At 43.0% G+C, this 20872-nt stretch overlaps 1 protein-coding gene across 1 annotated transcript in view; it reads left to right on the top strand.

Moving 5' to 3' along the window:
• Positions 1-20872, top strand: part of UNC5D (unc-5 netrin receptor D) — a 494853-nt gene that overhangs the window by 402550 nt on the left and 71431 nt on the right. The window contains 3 exon segments of the mRNA XM_032468716.1: positions 1358-1390; positions 16602-16787; positions 20317-20694. Of these exon segments, the coding sequence (XP_032324607.1) occupies positions 1358-1390; positions 16602-16787; positions 20317-20694 (597 nt within the window).

Raw genomic sequence — 20872 nt, 5'->3', positions numbered from 1 at the left:
CTCATAACAAATCAGATGGCAAGACAGACGAGTTGTATTTAAAGCACACTGCAAGGGTTTTCTGTCAAAATCAATATTAGGTGCAGGAGTGGGTTAGAGTAAGGGATATTCTGGGAAGGATTTGGAATGTAGCTGTGTCTCTATGCCTGGGAGGGGTGATGGTGCAGTCAGCCAGATAATATTTATGAAGTTCTCAAATGTGTACTGTGTGAGATTTGATTCCGTTAAAAACTTAATCCAAAATGACAGTGTCTCACCCGACTTGGCTTGCCTGCAGACAAGTGGAGAAAGGAGGCTACACAGAGTGACCTTTCAAGGTCCCCTCCCTTAGTGGGACTCTGTGAATGGTTAGCAACAGCGTTCGTGCTTGTAGTTAGACAGTGTTCTACCTGCACCCTAAAAAGGGACTAATGACAGGGATGACACACCACCCAAATCTGGAAGTTGACATGGTGTCTGAAGTGTCTTCCCAGGTTTCTGCATTGGGGTGGAGTTGTGTTGACCTGGGACGGGGCCAGGAGCAGGGGAAATGGATAGCGGAGGGACCGTGGTATAAGACAAAGTTAGCCACAGGCACCACGTCTCAAAGTGACTTGCACGATTATTGCAAAATTATTTGATGATGAAAGATAGCAGGAGATGGTGGTTGGAGGGCAATGGGGAGAACTGGTAAAAACATCTCACTTGCTTTAGGAAAACACTGAATGTCTTTTCTCTTTATCCATCTCATCTGACTGATGTTGCTCAATACCTTGATTTTTTTTTTTTTAAGAACACTTTTCCTTTAAGAGAGATCATCCACATTTTAACAGATAATCAAGTCAAACCAAAAAGAGCGTAATATCTTAAAAACAAACCTTCAGCATGCTCACAACACTGCATCTGTACCCAACAAGAACAGATAAAAGGCAGAACTTGGAATTTTTTATTCAGGTCACGGTAACTGCAAACCAATGCAGGATCCCTTTAAATATTCATGGTTCATTTTTCTATCATCATATATAGTGAAATAGCATCCCTTACCTGAGCAGTCTTCTGGCTGTATATAGAAAAGGGACAAGGGTGCAAGCTCATTGCTCTCATCATGCTGATAAGAATCTAGCAAATGCAACAGAGAGAAACTCTAGGAAGCCAGAGGGATTTTTTTTTTTAAAGGAATGAAGCGATCATCCTAGAAAAATATTGCAAAAGAGAAAAATAAAAAGTTTGAAAAGAAAAAATATGAACAACATAATCCATATTGTCTGCAGAAAGAGAGAAAATGTTTCCTTTATAGAGGAAGACATAAAGGGATATAGGAAATAGCTGCTCCGTGTCAATTTATTAAATGCAACTTTCTTTTTTCTCTTTCTTTTAGATAAAAAACCTCTTCATGAAATAAAACCCCAAAGTAAGTTACTTTTCCTCTTGTGAATATAATTTATTCTCATATTTGCTGCCTTACCGTTGTATTTGTTTAGAAGCCAAGCAGAATTCGTACAAAGGATCCCGGGTTTGGGGGGTTGGGGGGACTTCTCTTTGGGTTTGGAGTCACATGTCAGAGATAGAAACTGAAAAGAGATATGCACACCCTTCCCCTCCCTCACAGTAAAAGTAAATCTCTCCTCTTGATCCTATCTGCCTGTATCAGTCTATTTCTCTGCAAATGTCACCTAGGACTCTTATTTTTAAGGCGACTTATACCATTAAAATTAATAAATATTTGTCAGTGCAGGCGCTCATGAGAGCAGCCTTGGGCAATAGCCTCTCCACAGAGGACCAGGAGGGGGCGCCTGAGAGGCAAACTTGAAATCCCCAGCAACTGGGTAGAGCAGGAACCTGAAATCACCAGGAATTGAACACGGTGGTGTGAGTAATGGCTTGAGCTCCTTATATGTTGGCTTGCTTCCTGGAGAGGCTTTTGTTTTCCCACATCTTACGCATTCAATAGATTTGGAAAAAGGGACACAGGTTGAATGATTGGCAGCTGGGCATTCAGCCTCATGGTTCTCAGCTGTGGCTGAACTTTAGCGCCATCTGGAGGCCTTTTAAAAATCCCAGTTCCCAGGCTGTACCCCAGACCATGAAATCAAAGTGGGAAGGAAGGGGCTTAGAACCCAGGAACTCCTAGTTTTAAAAGCTCTTCAGGTGATTCCACTGTGCAGCTCAGGTTGAGAACCACTGCCTTAGTTTTCCCTGCCGTCGGCTGCCCATAAAGCTATCGTTGGTACGTGGGTAGCGGGCCTCAGAAATCATGCATACTTGATTTTGAACTCATAGGAAGACGGAAGGTGGGGAAACCTGGTTTGTATACTTAGGTGCACGTTGAGAGAGGGAGAACAAAACGGGTCACTGAATGTTTGGCTTGTGCCTGTGTCAAGACTTGAAGGTGACCGCTGGAGTAAGTGGATCCCTGACTGCCTCCTGGTCATAGAGCCCCCTGCCATCCCCCGATTCCTGTATGTAGCAGAAGCAAGACCACGGGTATCCATGTGGTGGTCGATGTGAGAGTTGCTCTGAAATGCGTGTGTTTTTTAAAAATTAATTTCATGCTTAGTTTGTGAGTCCTGTGCCGTTCTAATTTGGTTACATCCTACTTTCAGTCCTAAACCCCACAGTACCTATTTCTGGTCCTGGGGGACTCCAGAATGAGTTTTTGCTTGGGGTTCCTGCTCTTGAACACCATGCTTAATTGCTGGATACTGCAACGGAATCGCTTAAATTGTTTTAATTTGTGATTTCCTAAAAATAAAACCTGAACAGAATCAATGTGATTGCAAAGGCTCCCAGAGGAATCCAATCGGGGTTCTGTGCACCGCGAGGTTAGGAGCGCATGATACGAATGCACGCTGTGGTTGTTCAGTGAGAGAGGGGCTTAGTTTAAGACTACATGAATCAGCTCTGATGCAAAATCAAAGTCAATTATGAAGATAATTGAGAAACAACCTGTTCCTCTATATAGCCGTGCACATGATCCTCCGCGCGGCTCGGTGGATGGAAACCATCGCTCAGCCTTGTGCTCAGATCTATGTGAGGCGGGTCCAGGAGCCAGCCGGGAGTTTGCGAGACGTAAAAAGAAAGTAAAGTCTTAAGATATCTGTTGGCAAATCATAATGACAAACTGGGGAAAATATGTGTGCGGCATAGCTCATGAAAGCACTTATTGTAAATGAGATAATTTAATCAATTACATTTCCTAATGTACTAAACCGAATGTTTCATTTTCTGCTTCTGCACATCTTAAATTATCTTCAGGTGCTTTATGAGATTTAATCATAGTTAATAGAAACTTCATTACCATCAAATGTGCTTTCAATAAATGTTGTGTAACAATGTCAGGAGGTGCAGTAAAATATAGTCGGTTCTGAATGGCAAACACGCACCCCCAGAGTCAGACTGAAAAATGGTTGTGTTCAGACAATGAGACTCCCGGAGGCTGGGGCTGTGGCTTTGTGAGAGGCTGTGAGCCCCTGAGGAGTGGCTGGTTCAGCAGGCTCACCTCCGGGATGGAAAGGGTTTCTTTTGCCCGTGGCAGGTAACTCAGAATTCTCTCATCTCCTTTCCACCGATTTGTTCTGTAACTAAGAGAAATGCATGCTAAACACGAATCAGATTTACTGTTCTAGAGTCCGCTACCTCCCAGACACCTCCAACTGAATGTCTCCCAGTAACCTGAAGTGCAGCTTTTTCAAAACTGAGTGCATGCTTCTCTGTCCCTGTTTGTAACTCCCATCTTCTCCAGTCCCATGCATACTCTACCTTCAACTCAGTTATCGGGGTCCGTAACTTGGACAGCCTCCCAGACCCCTCTCTCTTTCCTCTCCTCCTCCAGCACTCAGTGAATCATTACAACCGAACCATTCTGCCACCTCAGTAGATCTCAAGTTCACCAACTTCTCTCCATTTCCACTCTTTTCTAGCCACCCCTCGATTCATTCATCAGCTATTTATTGAGAGCTTCCCACGGGCGAGGATGTGTTTCAAAAGGTGGAGAGTCGGCACTGAGCAGAACAGATACAGTTTTTGCTCGAACGAAGCTTCTAGCGTTAGTGAGGGAAGATGGAGAAACAAACCAGACAATGTAGAGGGTCGAGTGCCATGGAGAGGTGATAAGTGCTACGAAGAGAAATACAGCAGGATAAGGGGCTGGGGCGGGGTTGGAGGGAGTGTGGCTTTTTCGTATAAGGTGTTCAGAGAAGTTCTCTGTGGATAAAATTACATTTAAAAAGAGACCTGAAAAAAAGCAGACACAGCCATTCTGGGTATCTGGAAGGAGAGACTGCAGGGGACAGCAGGAGGCAGAAGCTGTGTAGGGGAGAGCTCGTCGCAGTGTCGGAGGAAGAAATTAGGTCAGGATATGTGGAGCAGAGTGCCAAAGGGAAGAGTCAGCATCGCTAAGGTCAAAGAAGTGGGGCGAGGGGAGAACCTGCCAAGTGTATTACAGGCCATTGTAACGATTTTGACCTTTACTCTGAGCGAAATGGAAAGCCATTGAGGCTTTTTATTCATAGTTGACATGACCTCATATTTTCAAGGATAAACTCTACCTGCCCGGTAGAGTGTAAACGTATTGGGAACCAGAGCAGAAGTGAGGAAATCTGTTACGATGATCTATCGTAACAATAATCTATTACAATAATCTAGGCTATTACGGTAACCTAGATTCAAGATGACTGTGGCTTGGGCCAGAGAGATGGCATTAGAAATTATAAAAGCAGGTCATGTTCTGGGTATCTTTTGAAGGCAGAGTCCAAAGGATTTGCTGATGGATTGGCTATAGAGTATGAGAGAAGGAAAAGCATTTGGGATGATTCCAAACTGGGCTGTGCCACCCAGAGGAGGGACTTGGTCATCACTGATAGGGGGAGAAGTTGGTGGAGCACGTCTAGGAAGAGATGCAGGAACTCAGTGTCACAAATGCTACATTTGAGATTCCTCTTACGCCTCGAAATGGAGAGGTTAAACAGGCAGCCAGATACATGAGTTTGGAGGTCAGAGGAGAGTCCTGGCTGGTGACATAAATCTGGGGCTTGTCAGTGTCCAGATGATATTTAAAGCCATTAGGCTGAATGAGATCACCGGATAATGAGTGTGAATAGAGAAGGTATCTGAGGACTGAGCCCGGAAGGACATCATCATTTAGATGTAGAGGTGGTCAGAAGTCACTGCGGAGGAAACAGAAAAACAACAGCCAGCGTAGTAATAGAAAAACCAAGAGAAGAGAATGGTGTCCCAGGCGAAATCTTTTTTTTTAAGTTTAAGCCATTTTTCTTCCTAACAAGAATTTCTGCAGTTGCTTCCTGTATCTAGTCTTGCCCTACATCAATTTCTCTGATCTTTCTAAACCATCAGTTCTGGCCACATCACCTCCTTTAAACCTCTTCAATAGCTAAGCATGATTCTTCGAAGATAAAATCCAAAGTACTTGATATACATGAGATATCTGGTCTCAGTTGGCCTTTTTAATCACATCAGTTTCTCTCAAGCAGCCTAACGTTGAGATATTTTTCTTCCAGTTCTCTCACCACTTCCCAGATTCTTCAGCCAAACAAAGCTTCTTTGTTCTGGGGACAGCCTGTGCCCATTTTGGCATATAGCGCCTTACACATTCTGGTACTTCTGCCTGAAACTTTCTCTCTACCTAATCTCAACCTGTTGAATTTATCCTTCCTTCAGGTTTGACTTAGGTGTCCCTTCTGCAAAGCATTCGCCGTCTTCTCCTTCCTTCCCTCAAACACCAAGTCTGGGTTAGTTACTCCTGTAATTTGCTCAGTATTAAACAGTTTCCCTATTTCTTTACTGCATGTTCGTTGCCTTTATCCTGGGCTGGATTCCCTCTCTGATAGACGTGATTCCTGCCATCCAGTAGAGAGTGTAGCGTCTTGTTCACTCTTATGCTTGTAGCACTCACCGCCATGCCTAGTATGGATTAGATGCTCAATAAATAGTTGTTGTCATGGTCTTGCCCCTTCCTGCTACCTCCACACTGAGCCTTGTAGTGTTAAGGTGAAAATAAAGAGTTTGCTTCTGTATAGTTTAACTCATTCATGTAGTAGATATTTATCACAGTTAACTATAGAAAGTCTTGGCCCAGAGAAACATTAAGGAAAAAATGAGAAATGTTCCCCATGGGAGGGTATAGCTCAGTGGTAGAGTTACTGGGTTCAATCCCCAGTACCTCCATGAAAATAAAGAAATAAACTTGATTACCTCCCCCTCTAAAAAAAAAAAAAAATGTTTCTTCCCCACAACTTCAGTACAAAGTAGAAGATAAATGATTTGAGAAAAGGGAAGGAAAGGAGATAGTTTTTAATAGTCATCTATTCTGTGCCAGGTGTTGATGTGTGTCCCAGAAACAGTTCTGTCAAAGAACGGCCTGAGTGTGTCCTCAAAGTCTGAAAATTGGGTATTTCTCTTCTAACACTCATTCCATTTTCCATCTTTTCCCCAAATACACTGCATTCATCTGTAGTGGAATAATGTGGATTCTGAGAACCCCTGTTCTTTATGATCTTCATAGGGTAAGAGAACTTCTCTGAAGATGTGCAGTCTATGCTGGCAATTTGGACGTTCTCTTCCAGGCTGTGTAGACTTACATGGTGCCTTGAACCCACAGACCTGTCTGTGACTTTGAACCATATCTTTAAATTCTCAGTAGATTTCTAGACTCTTCTAAGCTAACATTAGGCTCCGGGGATCAATGCTGATCGTCTAGCCATGCATTTTTTTTTTCTCTACTTTACCCATCACTTTTCTTCATCTCCTGCTGATTATTTTCAATTACATAAATATAGCACTTCCCACAAATTGCATGACTTACTTTGTCCTTCAGAATCATCCCTACTGTGAATCAATTCAACCCATGTATATGAGCAACATTTGTAATTTTCTTACCACTTTCAGTCTTTTTATTATCTAATTTTTATTCCATCTGAAATGTATGTCTTTTCTTAATACCATTTTCAATGATATTGTTGACCTTACTGGTCATGATGGGAGTTTTGCTCATTAAATGCCTTTAGAATTGAGCACAGACACAGTGAATAAGTGATAGTCCAAAATGTTCTTCAGCATCAGAATAATCCAGGGCACTTGTTAAAAATGTGAATTCACAGGCCCCATCTCCCCACCTGGTACTGTTTTCAAAGGTATAGAGTTTATATCTTCAATTTCCAGAATAGGAAGTTAAATAAACTGACGTCATTTTCTCAAGGGCTGGAGTTCAAATCCTGCTTTTTGACTCTTGTTTCTCATTTTTAACGTAGTCTTCCTATCTGATGGGAAAAAGCACAGTCCCTTTTCAGTCCAAAGTTAGAGTTACCAGATATAATACAGGACTCCTAGTGAAATTTGAATTTCAGATCAGCAATGAATACATTTTTAACATAAGCATGTCCAAATATGGCATGGGAGATACTTCTACTAAAGTTATTCATTCTTGATCCGAAATTCAAATTTAACTGTGTCATAGTTTTATTTGCTTCATCTGGCAACTTTACTTAAAAGGAAGATAAAACATATCTGAATGTGCACTATCACGAAATATTTTATAAAATAGATTACTGTCAATCTTGGAAGAATGGTTAGAATTAAAACAAATATTGGAAGGGAAAGCCTTTCAGTGAGAACAGAAAGTCTGAACAAAAAGAAAAGTTACTCAAGTGCAAGGTCTACTTGAAAAAGATGGATACAGGCAGACCTCATTTTATTGTGCTTTATTTAATGAGCTTCACAGATACTGAATTTTTCACACATTGAAGGTTTGTGGCAACCCTGAGTTGTCAGATGGTGGTTACCACGTTTTAACAATAAAGTATTTTCCAGTTAAGGCATGTACATTGGTTTTTTTTTTTTTTTTTTAAGACATAATGCTGTTGCTGCACACTTAAGAAACTGCAGTGTAATGTAAACATAATTTTTATGTGTGCTGGGAAAGCTCACAGTCCGTGGGACTGGCTTTACCATGGTACTGGCTTTATTGCGTGGCCTGGGACTGAGCCTGTAATATCTCAGAAGTGTTCCTGCAGTCAGATGTAGCCAAAGAGTAGGGTCCGTGTGGAGAAAGGCGCAGATGCAGTAGAAAACTGGGATGGAGCAGAGCAGAGAGTGTCTTGAGCTATAAGATAAGCCCCTGCTGGAGCGAACTCAGTACCATTAAAAGGTATTGGAGTGGCAGTACCCAAACTGTTTGGGAAGAGTAATCCATGTGGAAAGTGGTTCAGAGTGAACAAAGACTGGGGCCTGGGTACCAAGTAGAATGAGACATGGGTGCTTCCTATCAAAACTGAGGTGAAGGAGGTACGGGGGATGCAGTCAGTGAGGCGCGTGAGTGGTTTGGGGAAGGAGTCAATGGAAAGAAAAGGAAGAACTCTTCAGTCTGCAGCCTGGTCACTGGTGATGTCATTACCAGAAAAAGGGAGTTCAAGAGAAAATATTTGAAGAGAGGAGAATGGTGAGTTTGTAAGTCAGATGACACATATGAGATGTTAGCACAACACACAGTTGTGGGATGGTTTTGTCCCTCGAGCAGGAGGAGACAGAGGATGAGGTCTTCATACCAGAGACGAGGCAGGAGATCTTGATTTGGGACTGTTCGGCATCAAAGGAATAGTTAGCTCTGTCTGCATGTGAGCAATTATCTGATCAGATGGGCAAAAAGGATTAGGAACTGAGCTTTTAAAGCTCTTCTATAGAACTTGCAGAAGGAAGGGTAGTTACTGAACAAAAAGAAAGAAAAAAGTTGGAGAATTGAATTTAAGGGACTTTTTTTTCCATAAAGGGAGGGTTGGCTGTTCTTGTCTTACTGCTGCAGTGGAACAGAAGAGAACATTGCTGTTCATGGAGTGGTTGTGAACAGTCTCCAGGAAGGAACGGTGATTTGGGCAAAAGTTAGACTTTAAAGAGCAAGAGGACAATCAAATGATACAGAAATAATGAGCTGGTTAAATCCCTCTACAGCCAGGCAGTGGGCTAAGCACATGTGAAAAGAAGTGAAGTAAGTCTGTGGTTCTGATAGGAAAGACATACAGGATATTGTACGTGGGGGAAAAAAGCAAAGTACAGTAAAGGAAATATAATATGGAAACATAATAACATAGTAACAACTTCTAGAGTAAAAAATGATTTAAAAAATGGATTTTTTTTTGGTTGTTCTGGAAGATCTCAAAGTTACTATCAAGAGTGGTTACTTTTGTAGGGAGGGTATAGCTCAAGTGGTGGAGTGTGTGCTTAGCACACATGAGGTCCTGGGTTCAATCCCGAGTACCTCCATTAAATAAATAAACAACAAAACTAATTCCCCGGCCCCCCAGAGAAGTGGTTACTTTTGGAGTAGGAGTAGTTGGAGGTAAATTTTCCCTTGGTGGAGTATAGCTTCATACTTCCTAAAACATTTTCTCTTTGTATGCATGCATTCTGTTTTTTAAAATTATTTTAACAGAGACAGGAGTTAACTTGCTAGAGAGATTATGGAAAATGTAGCAAGAAATGTTTGATATTTTTAAAAATGCTTTAGTTTCTTTTCAGCAAAGAGCTAAGAATTCCACGGATGTAAAAAAGGCTGCATCTTTGAGAGGTTTATGGGAGAGTAGGCAGGCAGAAGGATGTGGGGGAGGTGATTAGGGAGACCAGACTGTGTTTGCAGGCAGAAGGCAAGGCTCAGGTGTAGAGGCAGAGTTTAAAGATGCAAGACCAAAAGGGAATAATGAATGAGGCCAGGTCCCCCGTGGAGGCAGGAGAGGGCAGGAGCAGAGCTGGCCTGACAAGGCAGAGGAGCAGCTGTTCAGGGAACAGAGGAAAGGAAAGGAAAAACATAGGCAGGAGCAGAGGAATTTTGAGTTGTGTGTGTGTGGGGGGGGGTCACACAGGGCAGCCTTTAGTTTTTCAGCTAGAAAGGGGGCAGGTGAGAAGTAGGGGTATTGAAGAAAGAAAACACAGTTCAGAGTAACTGTTTTGATGAAAAGTGTTATTTGGTCATAGAACATGAATAAAATACTCAGCTGCAAAGAAGGCCCAGGTGAGTTTGCAGAGCATTGCTTTTTTAATGATAGCTGCCAATATACTTTTGTGAGTTCCTCCAGCAGTTCACGTTGCCCTGGGTACAGGTGTGTAGACGGCAGGGAGGAGAGTCAGGGAAGCCCCACAGCATCGTGGTTAAGCCATTTGAGAGTGAAGACATACGGGTGTTTATATGTGTATGTATGTATAAATGAATCACTGTGCTGTACACCAGAAATTAATCCATAGTAAATTGACTGTACTTCAATTTAAAAAAAAAAAAAAAAGAGTAAGTAAACATGTCAGAGAAAAACCAGAGTTCACTAAGGTGCCTACCCCCCCTCAAAAAAAAAGGTATCAGGCAGTGTGATCAGGACAGAGGTTAACAGCTGGGTAAAGAATGAGCCAGAGCATCGATTCTGGATCCAGGCTGCTCGGGATTGAATCCAACTGTGAGGCTTTGGGCAAGGCAAGTGATTTTCTTGCCTCAGTTGACACTTTTTTTGCAATATTTTTTTTAAACTGAAGTACAGGCAGTTACAATGTGTAAGTTTCTGGTGTACAGCACAGTGTCCCAGGCATGCATCTACATACTATATTCGTTTTCATATTTTTTTCATTTAAGATTAATACAGGATTTGAACATAGTTTCCTGTGCTATACAGAAGAAATTTGTTTTTATCTATTTTTATATATAGTGGCTAACATTTGCAAATCTCAAACTCCCAGATTTATTCCCTCCCACCCGCTTCCCCTGGTAACCATAAGATTGTTTACTATGTCTGCGAGTCTCTTTCTGTTTTGTAGATGAGTTCATGGAGTCTTTTTTTTTTTTTTTTTTAAGATTCCACATATAAGTGATATTATATGGTATTTTTCTTTCTCTTTCTGGCTTACTTCACTTAGAATGACATTCTCCAGGTCCATCCATGTTGCTGCAAATGGCATTATTTTATTCATTCTTATGGCTTGGTAGTAGTCCATTGTATAAATACACCACATCTTCTTTATCCAGTCATCTGTCAATGGAGATTTAGGTTGTTTCCATGTCTTGGCTATTGTATATAGTGCTGCTTCAGTTGACACATTTAAAAAGATACATTTTTACAAGGTTGTAAGAAGGGTGGAAATGAGTTAGTAAGGATAAAGTTACTAGAACAGTGCCTGGCATATAGTAAGTGCTGCTTCAGAATATGATATTGTTTCCATTCATTCCAGTAATGAGGTTTTTGAGGATGGGAAGTTGGGGAAGCTGAGATGCTGGTCAAGGAAGGGGTTATGAGATTCCAAGCAATGCTGATATAATTGGAATTGCTCATGATAGTTGAGCATGGCTGCCCATTTAAAAGTTACTTTCTTATGTGTTAAATTAAAGAAAAAGCTACTGCTTCTTAATGACAGCAAAATATAAAGAACTCTTAACGGTAACTTCTGTTTCAGCATGCAATTAACTATTTTGTCACATAGCTCTGTATCTCTAGCTCTGCCTGTGCTGGGTGGAGGTGTGGGGTCCCGAGACAGACGGCTGTTTCCTGGCCTTCTGTGGATCCCAGCACAGCGGCTGGGGCTTGAGCTTTCCATTTGCTTAGCCTCTCTTCGTGAGTATTTATTGTATAGCTCCTTCAGTAATTCGCTGCCTCATATATACACCAATTCAAGCTGCTTGTCATTGCTGCTGCTGTTTTTTTCTTTCTGAAATGGGAGCAGTGGTCATTCTGCAGCATCTAATGAGATGAAACAGAATAGCATGTGTTTCAAAAGCCATTTTGCTACGCTCCTTTATTCGTTTTGTGTAGCTATCCTGTCCTGTAAAATAGATTCTGACCTGATATATAGTTAAGCTCATAACATGGGGATTGAGTTACATTTCCATTTGTAAGTGGCATTAATATGTCTTTCAGATGAGAGTCATGTGAAGAAAGAAAGGTGAACTAAGTAAACAGCCCTTCTCTTTAGGGGGCATCAGTTACTATGAATGACCAGGGGTGATTATAATTCACGAAGACAAGAACTTGTTAATACCTCTTTTTTGAAGTCTGAAGTTCGAAGGGGCTTTGAAAGGTCACTTAGCCCTTCTCACCAGCTTTGACCCAAAAAATAAATTAAATAAATAAAATAACTACGGATGATTGTCAGGTCGTGCTGGGTTTGAGAGCCTCTGAAAGGAGATTTCACAATCTTCCTCCGCAATACAGTGCAGTTTTTTAACAACTCTTACTGTAGAAAAGGTCATTTTAATCCCTAACCAGAGTCCCAACTGCTGTCATAAAAGGCCGTGTCCTCCTCTGCAGCCCTTGTGAGCGAGGGGGAAGAGCTGGTTACTGGCTCATCATAAATGAAGGTTCACTGAGCACCCGCTGTGGGTGTCTTCTCTTACAACAACGCTTTATGCATTAAAGATCACAAGGCACTTTATAGCTCTTTCCTCCAGGCCAGATGAACCCATAAACATTTCCTTTCCGGGGTCCTAGTTTCCAGCTATTAATCTTGGGAGCCGTTCCCTGTAGCTCTTGCACACTGCTCCCAGCCATGAACAGGCTCCTCTGTCGTTCCCGGCTAGTTTGGAGGACAAGCGATTGCCCCGTCCGTTGTGTTTTTGTTGTTGTTTTCTTTAGTCTATAGATTGCACGTAATTTTTTCTACCACATGTTGGGTCCTTCTGAGTTTTGCCTGAAGCTTTTGTGACTCTTGGAGAGAGGAAAATAGGGATGAAAACACAGGAGAGACATCAATAACATGTTGACAGGTAAACAGAAAGTCAGGGAAAAGTTCCCTGTGCCCACAAAAGGCAGTATGGCCTGATCAGTCACGAGGTATGAACGCTTCTGTTCAAAATCACCTTCAGGAAACAGACCAGCACCACGCGGCATGTAACAGCAGACAGGCGTAAACATCCGTGTGCAGATGTAAAGGAAAGGAGAGTCTCTGTGGCAGGAGCTCCAAAATCAGCCTCAGACTGTGATTTCTTTCATACTTCTCTTCCCACAGTCTGAGTCCAAGGCAAGCAGTCAGCAGACTGTCACACACAATGATTCACAAATTTCAGTGGGAAATTAGAGATAACTGGCTGTGAAGAGTTTAAAGCAGTTAGAATGCACTAGATAATTTTATCTGAATGCATTCAGATAATTAAACATCAAAAGTATGATCCAAAATGAGTTGTAGGAACCTAGAGTTTAGAAAACCATGGGTTGGCTGGATTGGCTGGAGTGGCCAGGACAGAGTTGCTTTCCTGGGGGAGGGGGCCCTTGCGCCAGCACCTGACAGACGGGGTACGTAGAGATGGGTGGGGTCGAGATGTCTACTTGAGGGGGGATGTGTTACAGTGACCTGTCGTTGTAATCTGAAAGGTGCACAGGGCCTTTTGCTAGCAGGGGTCCACCTAGCGTGTAAGTTCATTTCCATTGAATCTGGGGTGTCGGCAGTACAGCCACAGAGACCATGAGCACAGGGATGCGCGTGGAGGAGGATGTCAAGTCCTAGGAAGAGCCTGCATCTTGTGGTCAGGTGGCTAGAGTGATTCCCCTGGGAATGAACAGCAGTGGCTTCTGATGTATTGACCAGAACTGAGTGTGCACTCGTGGATACACACACGCGTGCATGTGGTGATCCTGCGGTGGCACCCCCCCCCCCCCCCAGTACTCATGCTCACAGACACACACCCAGCCTTCTCCTTCTCCCATGAAACTCTAGGGAAAAATATGCAGCTAACCTCTTCTGGGGCCAGTCCTGAACAAACATGAAAAGGAAGTCGGTTAGTGTTTATAAGCACACAGAAACCCTTATAAGGAAACCCACGCTACTTTCTTGGAGAAATAGATTAGAAAATGGTGGGGCGGAGGGGAAAAAAGAGAAGAAAAAATGAGATGAAGTAAAAACAGGTAGACAAAGAGCAAAAAAATAATGAGAGGAAGAAGAAACATGATGACTCAGCTTCAGAAGAATTTGAGTTGCGAGTAAGGATGACTGATTAAAGCTCTTGAGACGTGCACACGTGGCTTTGAGGACTCGTGTCTACCTCTGTAGCTGTACTCAGATAGCAGGATCCTGTCACTGAGAATGTGGACCATGTGTTAATTCACTTCGGTATCCTCACTTACACTTCATGGTTGACATTCACCTAATACATGTTGAATAAATGAAATGATGAGACCCTGAACCTTCGAATCCCCAGGACAGACTGTGAAAAGTGAAACAAAGTCCACTTTGCTTACCTTTCCATAAGAGTCCATTGACTTCTGGTTTTTAGATCAGGCGGTCCCACCAAGTGCTTGAGATGCAAGTCTCTCTCCCTTCTTTCCCTACCCTTCCCAAAGTCTCCATATTCATTTTTAAAAATTGTATCATTTAGTATTTCATTCCCTTAAGTTAAATAGATCCTGCAGATATCCCCAGGACAGGAAACGCGATGAGCTGTCTGAAGATTTATACCAGAGTCTGAAGGAATATGTAGGGGTTCTTTCCTAAAATAGGACTTGTATCTGGGGGATGGAGAATTCTGGTTACCTGGGTAGCAAAAGGGTGGAAACATAATGAACAAGATAGGAATCGAAGAATGTTCTGCTTCTTAGTTTTGTTTCAGGATTTCATGTCCAGTGATGTGCATTTTCAGCAGAAGTATTTTCACCCTCATCATCCTCTGGCTCCTGATCCTTCCCATTTGAGTACCTGGGAAGCTAAAGATGTCTTTGTCTCTACTTTGCCAGCTCAGCAGCAGAGCAGCTGCACTCAGTGCGCTGCCCGGCTGTTTCTCAGTGTATGCTCAGTTGTGGAGCAGGTGTGTTCTCCCCATATACACCTTTTAAGACAATAGTGTCATCAGTCAGCAGCGCCCATGAAACTGGAAGGAAGAAGAGGGGAAAAGGCTAATTGGTTTCCATCCAAAGTCCTCTCACTGCTCCTGGTACCCAGGCTTGCTGCACCCGTTGTGACCTGTGTCCTCTCTGCTCTAATCACTCCCTCCAAGGAACTGAATTGAGGAGAGAGTGGCTGAAGTGTCAGTGGGTGATAGCTGCCCTCCTCACTCCCCATGTGACATAGGCGGACGTTGGCACATTGGGGTTGGCATCAGTCGTCATGTCTGTGGTTCTGGGTAGTCAGGAAAACCACCACCAGTGCCTCCATCCCTCTCCCTCTTGGACCATCATGCAGTTGGAACTGAAGCCTAAATCACACCCTGTTTCTCAGTTCCTAGGCTGTTGTAGTTGTTAAGTGTCTGATAATCCTCTGACCTTTCAGATTCCATTCTTTGGGATGGCTGTGCTCTCCCTTGCGAATTATCTTTATGTGTTTACTGCCCTATTACTGAACTGGTTCTGCTTGATTTCCTTGTTCACTCTAATTTGGTAGCACCTTATTTTATAGTCCACTAACTTTGTTGAAAATAAATTTACTTTACTTGTACAGTTAGCTCTACTCGTTTGATAACATAAGTACCGTATTAGGGTGCGGTGAACACATAGTAAATGGCATGCAATTACAAGGTAAATAAATATATGAAGGGTTTATTTTATCTGCTAAGACCAACAGGGGTGACATAGTAATTACTTTTGGACCTATTAAGTGTACCTACCACATAATCTGTAGGGAAATCATTTATGTAGTTAGCACTTGCCACCTTCCATTTTTATACACTTTCCAAGATAAGTCCTTTTTCAGGATCATGCAGTCCTGGGTAAACGCCAAGCTGAATTGCAGGAACTATTATGGATCTCTTCAGGAATGAACCACACCCGGTGTGCATCTAGCAAAAGGGTTGGAAAGTAGCCACAATGTATCTTGGGGGTTGGGGAGACACCCACATTCTAAATTCAAACTAACGCTTTTATTTTTGCTTTGCCCATGCATTCAATAGGATGGAGTAGGAGAGGTATGGGAGAAACAGCATGTGCCCTGTTAGAGACCAGTCCTCTTCCACCAAAAAGTATTAGAGTCGAGCATTTAATTGGCACTAGAAAACGTTCACCATGGACATAAGAGCACGTGGGACGAAGCCCTTTTCATATCTGACAAAAGAAAGTCGCTCATAATGATTGTAAATACCTTCAACTGATGTTGTCAATGTTCTCTTGAACTGAGTGATGTGTGCCAAAGCTAAAATTCATATTTGTGAGCTCTGGTCTCCTCTCTCTTGACTCATAGACCGTGTGTTACCTTTTCACCCTAGACCGCTGTGGATGCATGCACCCCAGGTCATAGACAAGCAAAGGAGTTCACCCATATTTTGTCATTGTACGTGGACCTCATGTCTTCCCTCCAGGAAAGATAAAATGTAAAGAATACTTGGCAGGGCAGTAGGACTTCCTCAGACAAACAAATTAAGGAGTTGCCTGTTTTTCCTTGAAAATTATTCTATTCTTTGCAAAATTGATTCTCTTCAAGAATCCATTACGTGGTAAGCTGCCTTCATGCCATTAAGATATTTACCTAGCATCCCTTGGATTTATTCAGGGTCTTTTAGAAACATGATTATTGTGTGAAAGGGCAGTACAGCTGGGCTGGCTGCATCTGTCGTTTTCTCTGAGCAGTAGCTCCAAAAACCCAATAGCACTTCATTTGATGTCCTGGGGTGGCTCTTCTGCTCTGCGCCCATGTTGGCCATTTAGGATTTCTCTTGTGTCTTTCAGGCATGGAGAATGCCAGCGACATTGCTCTGTACTCGGGCCTGGGCGCTGCAGTGGTCGCTGTTGCGGTCCTGGTCATTGGCGTCACCCTCTACAGACGGAGCCAGAGTGACTATGGCGTGGACGTCATCGACTCTTCTGCATTGACAGGTGGCTTCCAGACCTTCAACTTCAAAACAGTCCGTCAAGGTCAGCGGCCTAGGGCCCCCCAGCACCTCATCCTCAGGGTCACAGACTAACCGCACTCATGCAGGACCCTGGTGTTCTTTGGTCCTGTGTGAGGGTAGCTCTGGGCACTAGGGACCGCTACCAAATTGTCTTCACCCATTAGGACCCCAGGCTCTGTGGGGTGGTTTGCCCAAGTCCTTGGCTACCGTGAGGACCAGCAGATCTCAATTCACTATTCCCAACCTTTTAAGTGAGGCATTTCCATTTTTGATGTGCAGTGAGAATAACGAGTTCTTTTATCTCAGATTATCCAACTTTCTATTTTAGTAAGCCAGCTGTGGGGATGTGTATTTAGTTAACTAAAATACTGATTATCCCAGGCTAAGGCATATTTATGACACTGTTTATTAGGTGGAGTTATTTTTTGTTGCTTTTATTTAAAATAAGTAAAAGGACTTTAGAGGCTCTATGATGGGTTAGCCAGGGAAAAAACGAACTTCCCAGCCTAAATGACTCTCTGCTGTTGCCAGCTCAAGGCAGCCTTGTTGTTGGGGAAGGAAAATTTATCATGTCCGACTTTAGCAATACTCATTTCTAAAACAGAGTCATTTCATTCTCTTACACGAGCCGACTCTGTCCTGAGTGGGAGGTGGGGATGAGACACGTCTAGCTTTTATTTTAGAAAAAAATGAAACTGTCTGTCTTCTGAGGATGAAGTCTTCTACCTTGACCCTCGTGGTCAAGACTGTCACCTTTATTTCTGCTTGTTTGTCAGTAGTGCCTGCAGCACAGGTCAGGAAGGCTTGCTGCTTGGCAGAGAGTGAGTAGAGACAGGATTGTGAAGTGGAAACCCGAGCATGCTAAAAACTGGGAGACAAGGTGCCCGACCACTTGCAACTCGCTTCTGGCCTCTCAGCTTCAGGTCTGAGTCTGGTCGGCCTCAGATGGGGACACATCCCCTTAATTTGGGTTTAGAGCTTGGTATATATATTTAATTAGAAAGAAATCCAGTGAAGAACTCTGATCTTGATACCATATAAAACAACTAGAACTGTATTTCCATCAGATGATAAGATACTGAGGCCATAACACTTGACCATAGAGGATGTACAGCAGTGTGAGAGGCAGCTTCATGCACAAATTCAGAGGCTCTGAAGTGGGATAGATCTGAATCCAGTAGCTATAAGATAGAGTTCATCGTTGATCCTCCCTCAGTCTTAATTTTCACAATGTCGAATGGGGGTACTCCCACCACCTCAGAGGGGTCTCGTGAGGATGAAACTACCTGGAACAACGTGGGCTGTAAACCCTTGGCTTGTGGAAGGTACTCAGTAAGTGCAGTGAGTGTCAGTCTAGAAGCTGTGTCTCCTCTTGCTTTGGTACAAGATGCCAGTGAGCTCCCTAGAGTGCCAGGCAGCAGGTGGGAGGGGTCGTCCCCTGACCTAGGTGTCTGGGGAACGCTGACTTGCGAAGCTCAAACTCACCTCCTTACTGTGGGACCTCTCAGAGAGTAAGTGTATTGTGAATCTTTAAGAGAATATGTAGCCTTTCCAAACTTATTTTACCATTTTTTTTCCACCAAGAATCTCACAAAACAAGTGCTATGAGCAGAGCCCTTGATTAAAATTCCACCCTGCCTTCAAGTTGGCAGCCAGCTTTCCTTAACTGTGGACTCTATCGTATGTACAAACTGTCATAATCAGGCATTTTCCACTTAAGTGCTCAGGTTAGATTAAGTCTAATGATAGAAATGTTTTTGCTCCTAGACTTTACGTAAGATAGGAGGCTCTTTCCAAATTACTTCAATATGAATGTGAGGCTGAGTGTACAAAGAGTGCAAACCAGGAACAGAGAAGTCATTAAATGTAAAGAATGAACTGCTGTGCTTTGTACAAAAAAAAAAAAAGGAGGCTCTTTTAAGAGTAACCAGAAGTTAAACTACAAGGTCCTCCTATATAGCACAGGGAACTATATTCAATAGCTTGTAATAACCAGTAATGAAAAATTATATATATATATAAAACTGATTGACGATGCTGGGTACCAGAGACTAACACAACATTGTAAATCAACTGTACTTCAACTTACAAAATTAAACTTCAGAAGGTAAGTGGTTGAGAGAAGAGACATAAGAGTCTGGGGTCTGCTGTTTCCTTTGTCAGTGGAAACTCCTGTTCTAAGCTCTTTTCAGATGTGAGATGAAGGTTCTTGCTTCTTACCTGGGCCAACTGTAAACCAGAGTAAGGCTGGTACCTGTAACATTCGATGCAGTTCTATTAAAAAGCAGACTCCTTAATTGTGTCTGTGTCTTGGCCCAAGAGCCTCAAACATGAAAAAAAACAACGTACCATCCAGGTGCCTTTAGATCTATAGGGCTCTTTCATCTCATTTTGAACCTCCTCCTCTATGATTTTGGATTCTTAGAGCATCAGAACAAAGAGTTGGGAAAAGTCAGGGTTATCGATTTCCTGCTGGCGTTGTTACCATTTATGAAAATGGAAAAACAATAGAAGCTAATACAGTATGGCCTAGAATTGTCACATTTTCAAAAATACCTTACTTTAAACATTTTTGTCAGGCCCAGAAGGAAAATTGTTTAATGTGGTTTGGGCTTCAATCTGAGATGTCACGTTGACGGACTGATAAGGGTGGGCTGCTTGGGACTGAGGGTTATTCTGTTACTTACTAATAAATGAGATGACTTCATCACGAGAAAATATCACAGCATTTCTTTTTAATATTTGGCAGAGAAGAAAATTGGTAAGCCTCAACAGATGAGAAAGTCCAATTTCTCCTGTTGGTGTAAGGTTTGGGTTTTTTTTTCCCATTTGAGTTAGAAAGGAGGCCATTCTAAGCTGTTCCCCTTGTAGGAGCTGAGTCTCACCACCCTCGTGTGGTACCTCCTTTCCATCTCAGAGTCATGTATACATTGTTAGAGCAAATTGGCTACTGAGACATGGAGCGATTCGTGAAGTCCCCTGACCTTTTGTGCTCTGAGGACACATCATTTCCTCCCCCAGCTCTAGAAACTGCCCAGAATCCCACGGGAGATGTGCTGGCACCAGCGCAGCCTCGGTTATGAGCAGCCCTGCCTCGTCACCACACTGTGTCATCTCCTGCCGTTTAAAATGAACAGATGTTATTTTCGCTCCGAACTGGCTTACAAAACATCTTTCTTTTCTTTCTTTTTTTTCTTTTTGAAGCTTCTCTTTTTGCCAGTTAAAGTAATCCCATAAACAATAATACCTGAGTTCGTTGTCTGGTGGAGTGACTTGTTTTGGAAAGATATCGTGTAAGGGACTCTGGAACGTGAATTATTTTGGTCAGTGATGTTCAGAGAATTGACTAAAAACAGAGCTCCCGAGTCCAAGGCTCTGGTCACTCAGCCCAGGAGAGGAGCTCTCCATGCCCGGGGTGGGTCTGAAGGGCCAGCCCTGACCCGAGCAGCCCGCAGGCAGTGCTGTTGTTCAGCCAGTGAGCACAGATGTCAGGGAGCCGCTGTGATGGTGCGTCCCAGTTTCTGAGTGACAGGTCCGCCTTCTTTCAGCAGGTAACTCCCTGCTCCTGAATTCCTCCCTGCAACCTGACCTCACTGTGAGCCGAACGTACAGTGGGCCCATCTGTCTCCAGGACCCCCTGGACAAGGAGCTCATGACGGAGTCCTCACTCTTTAACCCTCTGTCAGACATCAAAGTGAAAGTTCAGAGCTCATTCATGGTTTCCCTGGGAGTGTCTGAGAGAGCTGAGTACCATGGCAAGAATCATTCCGGGACTTTTCCCCATGGAAACAACCGTGGCTTCACTGCAGTGCATCCCAGAAACAAAACACCCTACATCCAGAATCTGTCATCACTTCCTACAAGGACGGAACTGCGGACCACTGGTGTCTTTGGCCACTTAGGAGGACGCTTAGTCATGCCAAATACAGGTGGGTGGTAAGTGTGCAGTTTGTGTGTTTTCTAGCTGTTGTTTGATTGTATTATCTTCACATAATTATGTCCCGTGAGATTCATTTTTAAGAGTCTACCATCCCCTTGTCAGGCTCCCTGAGTCGGCTTGATTTACACAGCCAGCCAGAATCAGCACTGAGACTGGATTTTGCCGTT

This window comes from Camelus ferus, chromosome 26, assembly GCF_009834535.1.
Source record: "Camelus ferus isolate YT-003-E chromosome 26, BCGSAC_Cfer_1.0, whole genome shotgun sequence".
NCBI classification, from domain to species: domain Eukaryota; kingdom Metazoa; phylum Chordata; class Mammalia; order Artiodactyla; family Camelidae; genus Camelus; species Camelus ferus.
The sequence above is the reverse complement of the archived record's forward strand: the minus strand, read 5'-3'. Positions and strand labels throughout refer to the sequence as shown.